Source organism: Sitophilus oryzae, unplaced genomic scaffold (assembly GCF_002938485.1).
Source record: "Sitophilus oryzae breed Bouriz unplaced genomic scaffold, Soryzae_2.0 scaffold_1677_pilon_pilon, whole genome shotgun sequence".
In the NCBI taxonomy this organism is placed as follows: Eukaryota; Metazoa; Arthropoda; class Insecta; order Coleoptera; family Curculionidae; genus Sitophilus; species Sitophilus oryzae.
The window spans coordinates 51,425-61,624 of NW_022146365.1; the positions used below are offsets into that span (position 1 = coordinate 51,425).

A 10,200-nucleotide genomic window follows, 5' to 3' on the forward strand; every position below is an offset into this window, starting at 1 on the left:
CACGTGCTTCAAATGTGACAATGTGGGTGCGGTGTGAGTGGTTTTCGGGATGATTTATACGAAGCTTTGGGGGAAGGAGATAGGGATTATGTTAAAACTATCTGAAAACCTAAATTGCCTTTTTATAAAACCTCTCTACTCTGGTTTTTCTCTTTATTCTTTCCTGTTAATTTAACTTTAGTTCAGTTTTAAATCATCTGCTGACGATGTTTTATTTTGCTGTTGTAACACCAAAAGTTCCAACCCCCAATTGTAACAAATTAACTAAATACAGCCAGCAGTAAAGTAGGTCTCAAAATAAATTTAGTAAAAACTAAAGTACCGTAAAGTGGGGCGACATTGATCAGTTTCATAATTAATTTTAGATTTACAAAAAAACTAATATACATTTATATTTTACAAAAATACAGAACCATGTCAAATGGGTATTTATATACATACAGTATATTAATATAAAATACTGTATCAAGGTGACTCCAAAAAATAAAAAAACCGTCGTGATCAATGTTATACCCTGAGTGGGGCGACTTTGATAGACCATGTGTAAGCGCGTTGAACTACGTGTTTTATACCCAAACCGATCAATCTAGCCCCATTTTCAAATCGGCTAAGCTAATTTTGTGTTAGGCTAAATTACGTTATATGGGGCGACATTGATCGGTCATGTTTACAATCAAAATTGATGTATTTTTTTCTTTAATAAAAAATAATAAAAAAACACATTAGGTACAAATTAAAGGGTTTTACTATTAATTTGCTAGATAGATACATACATAATTTCAACATTTGAACAAAACATGAAACATAAATTACAACTCAAGAACGTCTATTTTATGCGGAAACTGGTAATGCATTTCTTTATTAAATATTGGATTGGGAAGTACGGCCAGAATGTCTTCTATAGGTACGGTAGAAATATCATTCTTTACAAGAGAAAACACATTATGATCAGAATTCACTGATTTAAGCCCCGCAACAGTAAATTCACTATCAGAGTATTTCTCCTTAACTACGCAAACATATTTAAACCATATAGATTTACGTTTTCCTTGTAAGTATCTCACTAAAACGAATGTATCCGGAATTAAGAGATCCAATGTAGGTTTTAAGTAGTTTGTAACTTCTTCCACCACATCTTCATTGGGGGTATTATCGTTCTCATTATCTGACAAATGGATTGGACTATATTGAGCCTCGTCCTCTGAGCTGCTAGCATTGTCAGCAGTTACACTTTTTCCTGGTTCTACTATTAACCTAGTTTTCTTTTTACGTGGTGCACGTTCTGAATCGTCACCATAACGTTTTTCCTTTAAAAATTGCGTTAATACTTCATTTACCTCTTGGGCGGGGTCGTTGTCACCGGGAATTTTTATCAGGACCTTTTGAGCATTGAAGGGATATATACCCGTAGCTTCAAAACCATTTATTAAATTTCGTTTTATAGCTGAAACTTCCCCATCTCCAGACTTGTGTTTCGTTTGAGTAGACACCGAATCCATTTTTTCCAGCGATTCTCTGAGTAGTGACGGGAACACATCTTTTGGTATGCCTGACTGACGACTGTGTTTCATCTTATAATTTGTCAAAATAGCTCTCCATGCTGTTTTCATAGGTCTAAAAAACGACACGTCAAGTGGTTGACAAATGTGTGTAGAATGTGGCACAAGGCATACAAAGGCGACATCATTTTCTTCGCATAGACGAATAACAGTTTCACTAAAATGGGAAGCTAGATTATCACCTATAAGAATCTTTTTACCTTCCAGCCTTCGAGCATGAGGTAGAAAGCTACTTTCAAACCAGTCCTGAAAAGTGCTTGAATCCATCCAACCGTGTGACGTACGATTAAATCTACATCCAACAGCGCAACATGCTTTATTACAACATGGGTAGCCCTTTGGTCCATTTTCTCGCCACGTGTTATAAAGGTGTTCACTCTTATAAATGATGTATGGCGGTAAAAGGGTACCATCAGCTGATCCACAAACCATGATGGTAGTTGCGCTTTTGGAATGGTTAGCAATCTTTTCGGGATATTTTACGCCACGCCTGTAGATACCTTTTCCTTTTCCTGGTTCGTCGTTGACATTGGTCTCATCGTAGTTAAATATATTTTGAGGGGGTATATCTTTTACTGTTTCTTTTAGATTATCGAAATATTTGTTAATAGTATCTCTACTGATACTTGCTCGTTCTTTGTTTATGTTTGCCGAGACACGTTGTGCTACACTAGTATTATGCCTTTTTAACAAACTTCTCACCCAATCCTTGCCTGGCAAATTGTTTTGAAAACATTTTATTTTTCGACCGGATTGATCTAAAAAAGATTTTGCAAACATTCTCAATTCTAACATAGACAATGGAAATCCCCAATCAGCGCATTTTACCACTGCATTTAAAATTGCTATTTCTTCAGCATGGGAAAATATGGATTGACCTCCAGCCATTTTAACATTGCGCCCATGAAATTTATTATTAAGCGTTCCAAATGGGATTTTATACTCTTGACTTGCTGTTCTCATGGTCATACTTCCCTCCACTACTTTTCTAAGAGCTTCCTCCAGCTGCGCTTCATTGTAATTTCTATAGTTTCTGGAACCAGGTTTTCTTTTGTAGTCCCGAACCATCTAAAACAGAAAAATTGTTTACCATACAGCAAATTTAATGAGCCAAACAAATTCTCCGCACCATGTTGATCAAAGACACCCCATGACACAATACCTTAATTTACCATGGGGCGACTTTGATCACTTGAACAGTCTCGCCCCACCATGTTGATCAAAGACGCCCCACTACACAACACCTCAAATATTTTTCTTTCTGACGAAGATAAAAATATACAAATTCGTTCAACTTCTGAAGGAAAATGAAGCTTTTGAACAGGTATACAATAATACACATAAGTTTTATACATACCTTTCTGCACTCGAAGTTTTCAGCACATAAGAAATATCCCAATTTTGTACCCAGAAAACACGACTCTGCCGCATGCTACTAGATAACTAATAATTGGTTGGCGGACTCAAATTCTGAAGTCCTGACGTTTCACCTCTACAAGGTTGCCAAATTTGTATGTTTGTAGTGAGACACAGGGACAGAAAATATTCCCAAATACAGATATAAAGTGGTGATCAATGTCGCCTTTCGATATCAATGTCACCCCACTTTACGGTAGGTATATTATTCAAGGCTCATTTAAACCATCCTAAAATAATAAATATTTATAAATGAATAAGATTTACCAACCAAACCAAACACTCCTCATTGTAAAAACATTTAAAATGGGTATCCAGAGTTTTATAAAGGAAAACATGTTTTTATTTACTTTAAATTAATTTTAGAAACACGCGAATGTATAAATTCAGACGAAATTAAACATAAACAATTCAAAAAGTAAAAAAGGGTAATTAACAATTATTATTTTTAATGCCTAAAATAATAGAGCCCTCATTGTTTTTAATATTATTAGCTACAAAAGGAAAAACAACTTAACTGTCTTTTATTAAGTTGACTGACTTAATTATCCTTTAATATGTCCCAACGAGTGTCCCAAAATAAAATTAAGAAATTATCTCCAATAATAAAAATGCCGAGAAAAAGTAAGAGTAGTAAAGTTATGAGTTAAGTAGAATGAGAATAATGAGCCAGAGCAAAATATAACCTTATAAAATTATTCCCAGGCCTTAAAACAAAAAAAAGCTACATACCTATTGTAAACAATTAAATTACTAGATTATATTCTCGATTATATTTTATTTAATTCTAGCAAAAAGAATATTCAACTTGAACTTGCATCATTATTTAGTTTATGTGACATGATTTATAAAGTTATAACAACATTCGTTTCAAAGACAACAAAAAATTTAATTTTTCATAAATCGGAATGCACTTCTTATCTTATGTTTAAATAGCATTGCGATGATAGTATAAAAGCTATAAACAATATTGTTTTATTATAGGTTACTTAATAATTATATCAAATTCGTTTAATTACAACATAATCTTGTTGTAAATTATTAAAATTAAATACCTAATCTAAAGACATTCATACATATTTCTTTACTTGGTATACTTATTTACACAGTATTCCAAAATAATAATAAATTATTCCATAAGTTATTTTAAGATAATCTGTGAGAAAATGCAATGTTTGTGTTCAGAAAGCATGTGTCACATATTTTCAAAATATAACAAGGTCGAATATTATGTATATTATTTTTTAATTGTTTAAAGCCCAGCTTGTAATGAGACTCTAAAATTATAGATTACATTTATTTATATCACCAGATGTGTTATAAACAAAAATTAGCTTTATTTGCAAGCACTGTTTTCTAATGTATTTTTTGAATGTATTGTTTATATTTTTAAATAATTTAGAACCCTACAGTTTAAAATTTAAAGCCCTATATTTCTGGTTAAGATTCCTTTAAAAAGGCCCTTTAAATAAAAGAAATATAAGCCCAATAAACACTTTTGTAAACACAGTAAATGACCTCTGATTCAATAAAAGAAAACAGTAGCCTTATTGATTAAACGAATTGAAAAAGAACACTTTTGTTAAGCGACCGGTTTCCTAACACAGCCTACTGATCAATACAGATTGTAAAATATGTAACCAGCTAGTAGAAATTTAAATAAATTACCACATGTGCAAACAACAACAAATAAAAATACATAACCAAGAAAAGTATGGCAAACTTACGCGTTTTTATGACTTAATTCGGAGGATTATCACCACCATTCACACACTCACAGTCACCGAACGGAAGAAACAACACGACATTGTAAAAAAACACGAGCACTAGAACGAAAAAACACTAAAAACTATGAAAAAATTGTTATAAAACACGGATTGTTGTGCTGAGTGGCAGCCATATGCAATTTGTTTTGAAAGATTTATTAGAAAATCTGCCGCAGCGCCCTCTGCTATCCGATAACTGAAGCTGTAAAATCTTCTAAATAGGAAATTATAATATGCATCTTTTTTCTATTTTTGAAATCAAATAACATAATGCATAAATAGATAATACAAAATATGACGTTAAGTAATTGAACATTAAGAATAATTTTAATACAGTAATCATAAATAAAATAATATAAAATATAATAAAGTAAAAAATGTGAAGCGCCATCTGTGTGTGCGCAGCCCAACTATCATCTTGGAAATTACAGGTTGCTTTGGAAAATAGCTAAGGGATTCCATTGTATTTTTCTTTTATTTGAAAATCTGGATTTCTTTAATGGATTTAGGAGTCGTACAAGCGGCTCTAGGTTCTTTCCAAATCGAATTCCATGCTATTTACAATTAGGACTTCGTCTTAGATAGTTCTGGAGCTTCAAAACCGTGTTCTTTTTGTCGCAATTGTCTCTAGTTTCGTTGGCGCGAAAAGTTTAAAAAAACAAAGGACTCGGTCTGGAACCGCAAAGAAAATTAGATTTAGACCAGTTTCAAAAGAAGAAACGGCATGTATTGTTTTTAGGGAGAAGAATAGAAAGAATAGTAAGAGAAATTGTGGAGCGTAAAAAAACATTAGAAAGGTAGAATGGAAAAACAAATTGTATGATGTAAAGGCATAAAAAGTTTGATAATAAATGGTATTGACAAAACAGCAAAGCACGAGATAATAATTAAATAAAAAATAGCAATATTTTTTTATATAATGTTGTTTTTTGAAGGGGTCTCTTTTCTTAAATTTTCTAGTAAAAAAGAGGTGGAATATTTTATTTAGACATACAAAATTGCTGTAAAAATGTCAAAATTTGTCATATAATATTGTTTTTTGAATAAAAAGATTGAGGAAGAAGCATATCAACAAACTTAGATGGAGCGCGATGGGGAACTAATATGGCTGATTTAAATTACGGTTTATCCGGGCAGTTCTAATTTTATTTAAACGGTCTAAAAAATAATTTAGAGTAGACTCAATAATTTGTTAGTTTTGTTTTACATTGTCAATAAATATTATGAGTAATTAAAATCGTCAGAAAAAATAGATTTCTACGAAATGTATTTTTACTACATTTCCTTATTAAATAACGAACCTATATCAGATACGCTACTGAAATATCCAAGTCAAATTGGCGTATTCTAATTATTTTTGACAAGTAAATGAAAGCCGATAGAAAAAATAATATACCTAATTATTTAATTCTAAAATACTTTCAAAATTGATTGGTTTACTTCGATAAAAAAAACAGCGTCAAAGACGGCTATAGGAAATGACAGTCGATGATAATTTTGGCGAGGTCAATCCCTAGACGTCATTTACTAAAAATTGATATAAAATTTGTCAATAATTAACACTAATTATAGGAAGATCAAAAAGGATACAAAGTTTCCCTTAAAAACCATTTTTACTCAAACAAATAGTATATATTGTTTTATTAGGAGTAGGGAATCCAAGTCCCGGGACCAAAAATGCTTTCGGGACTTCGGGACCAAATATGAGGTCCCGGGACAAGTCCCGAGAGTCCCGAAACTGGTCCCCAAACTAAAATATACAGTATACTTATCTAATATCGATAAGATATATCTTGAGAAAATATAAGAAATTAAATTAATTTAAGTGAGAACTCAGGTTTATTTATATTGCTAAATGGTTAACCAACAAAAATCAAAACAAAAAAAAACAGAAACAAATTGACATGAACTCATGCGAACATGGCAAATATAAAACTATAAAAAACTATATAAACTAAAAAAAAAGGTATATAACGAGACACATCACTTTTGTCCAAAGTAAGACTTAGGTGCCACAAGAGCATTTAAGGATTTATCATCTAATCTTGAACGAAGCTTACTACAAAATCCACCGGCAACTGAAAAAGCTCTCTCCGATTGGACGCTGGTGGATGGAATGGTCAGTAAATGCTCGTAACATAGCTGCAAATATTGTCTTCGACAATCGCCATCCTCAAAAAAGATCATTTCTCGTTTTATAACTTTTGATAATCGATCTGGTTTTGCAGCTAATGACGTTTGTATGATTGCTCTTGTACTTGTTGAGGCAGTAGCAGATATTGCACTTTCAATAAATCCGTCTAACCTTTTTGCCAATGGATCTTTCTCAACCTGATTACTACTTCTGTTTCTTATCTCCGCCAGCGAAACTTCGTCTTCATCTGAAACAGCTTCTTGCTCTTGCACTTTGGATTGTGATAATTTTTGCACCAATTTGTCAATGAACTTTCAAGAATTCTTTGGTATTTGGCTTAGACTGATTAAAATCTAAAGGATTGCTTAAACTTTCTATATATTTTAGTGGATTACAGAGATAACTAAGCACACTGGTGGCAAGGGTTCTTCCCTCGTTTATTCGTTGCTTCAATGCTTCCTGTAAGTTTTGGCTTAAAGGCGCATTGATTTTTGAAAGTTCTTCGAATATAAACTTAAAGCTAGCATCAGCAGTGTAGAGATTTGCTTCATACCTACATAGTGTCATCACAGCTAGCCTTATAGGTTCTAGGCACTTAACAATTCCGTCCAGAATTTCAAAATCGTAGTCACTGAAATATACTGATATGAAGAGATCAATCATGGCCTTTTGTATGCAATCTTTTAGAAAAACAAACCTTTCTAGCATTCCATCAAGGCTATTCCAACGGGTTTTACAATCTTAAATAAGATTTAATTCTCGATTGTATTTTCCGTGCACGTATTTCTGTAAAACAGTGTTTTTCAATGGAGGGCGTCGAAATAATTTTACGATTTTTCGGACTTTGTTGACTACTTCGTTTATGTTGTAGCTGTCGGTTAGATCGTAAATGATCTCTTCATCCACAGTTTTATCGTCGTCGTCACTATAATTATCATCACTTGGCAGGTCTTCAATGATTTTCTGATGGTTTCTTTTACAATACGTTACTTCAACAACTGCAAGGTATAATAATTTAGTGGTTTCGGGACCAAGTTGAGGTCCCGGGACCATCATTGGGTCCCGGGACCACTTTTTTATGCTAAGTCCCGGGACCAAGTCCCGGGACTGGATACACTAATTAGGAGTGACAATGACACTTTTTGTGGCCATGCTGTACGTTTGACTACTTGTTTGATCTTGTATGTATTGTATGTAATTATATGTATATGGAGAAAATATGCTTACGCTCGTGGAATTTGACACTTTATGTCGGTTTAATAACATGATAAGCATGATACAAAGAAAACAAGGTATATGATCGATAGAATTGAGATTATTTCGGCTATAAAGAAATTTTTTAAAAGTACATAAGTAATTATAATTTTAGATGTTCATAAAACATTTACTTACTAGTCGATTAAAAAAAGTATACCATTAATAATACTGCAAATTATATTTTATCCTCTCATAGCAAATATTTCATTATTTGATTAATTAACAAGCACTTTGTTTACTCACTTGTTTCGTCGAACTGCTTGAAAAAGCATTTTTGCTTTTGATCAAATCGGTGTGAGAAACTATGAAGCTATTAAATGTTGTTTTGGGAAAGTTATTGAATGTTACTGCACCCAACAACGCCCTAAATTACGCTCTCCTTTACGCGTTAACATTTTTTTGTCAATTTTATTAACATTTGAAATTGTCACACACAATACGACGCCTAGTTTCGGGAGACGATAATGCAATTTTATCGTCGTGTATAAAACAATATTTTTTCCATAGCAAGTTACATTTTATAAAATATTCAGAAATTATTATTTCAAGGAATTTATTACGAGTAGAAAAAATATTGTGCTGGGTTGGCGTTGGTTTCTATGTAATTTGACAAATAAATAAAGCTGTCTCTTTAGTTGTCAGTTTTGAGTCAATATTTTTTAATTCTCTTTCGTGTCGATTGCTGATTGAATTGGAGCCAGAAATGGCTCAAAACAAAATAAGTAAATTACCAACAGATATTCAGGCTGAGGCGACAACCGCCATATCTAAACTACTTCTATTTAAATCCCGAAAAACTTATGAAAAGGAATACAAAATTTTCAAAAATGGAAGCAATTAAAAAACGTGCGAGAAGAAATAAAGTTTTTAACCTATCCTCGCTGGTTAAAGTATCATTTAATCTACCCTTGCGGTTAAAGTACTATTTTATCTGCTATTTTTGATAGATATAAGGCAATTTTAACAGTTGCTATGAAAAAAACAATTTAAATCTCCGATATTCTCGAGATTCTATTTGCTCGGTTTTCCACTCTATTCATGTTAATTTACTAAATTTAATACCTTCTAATGTTCTAGACCAAATTTTTTTTTCTTCTAGTTGGTCAGAAATTACTCCGAAAAAGGATGAAAAAAGAACTGCTCGGAAGGAAACGTGACTGGATACTGCCGGAACGTTGCACGGAAAACTAATTAGAACTCTTGACACTTTGCCGGTAATTGTCGGGAGAATTGCCAGCTTTTCCCTCTTTTCTTACCGACTTTTGTGTCCCTTCTCCCCTGTTTTTTCTCCTTCTTTTTCTTCCGAAGACCGACCCGAGCGCAGTTATTGAAAATTAAAACAAATTATCCACCGAAACAACAAAGAAAAGAAATTGCATTTCGACAAATTAAAGAGATGATTTTATTTAGTAATAGATATTTACGATACAAGTGAGTTAACAGTATCATTAAGATACGCGTGTGAAAGTTGCACGAGTGCGTAGCACTAATTGTGTAACCAAACAAGTATCTTAGTGGAGTTAACTCGCGTGTATTGTACAATATATTTTATCTACGTCTAACAATAAAAACATACAATGAATTTTAAAAATTATTGTACTTGACATAATATACCTATCCTAAAAAGCAATTACCTTAATACCTTTGTTCCAATAATACCATGCATGGCAATGTCAATATGACAGTAAATAGTATTGATTCGGAAAGTATTCCCTCTGACATTGAAGATGCATTCAGAGCCATTTCTGGATTGCTTCCAGCAAGATCGAAACAGAAGTATGAATATACCGGGTGGCCAACTAAGAATGGACGCCGGCTGTATCTCAGAAACTACTTATCGTATAGCTTTGGGAAAAAAATTCTTATAAGTAAATCGACCAAGAGAAATCGCTGGAAATTATTTTCAAGTTCGAAAAATGTCCGCTAGGGGGCGTTTCGCTGATAGCCAATCAGAAAACAGAGTTTTTCTCAAAAATATGCAGGTGAACAGGTATTTTAAATATTACTATTGTAATCATCGATAAATTTGTAATTTTTTTTGATTTAGAGTGATTTGCTCTATTTCATA

At 32.7% G+C, this 10,200-nt stretch overlaps 1 protein-coding gene across 1 annotated transcript; it reads right to left on the reverse strand.

The window, feature by feature from the left end:
- Positions 1-405: 405 nt before the first annotated feature.
- On the reverse strand, positions 406-4,865 carry LOC115880970 (jerky protein homolog-like). The gene is made up of 3 exons (XM_030898315.1): positions 4,703-4,865; positions 2,917-3,205; positions 406-2,627 (listed from the first exon to the last, which is right to left on the reverse strand). Exon 3 carries the CDS (start codon positions 2,625-2,627, stop codon positions 810-812), a length of 1,818 nt encoding a protein of 605 aa, XP_030754175.1. The 5' UTR covers positions 2,917-3,205; positions 4,703-4,865; the 3' UTR covers positions 406-809.
- Between the last annotated feature and the right edge of the window lie 5,335 nt (positions 4,866-10,200).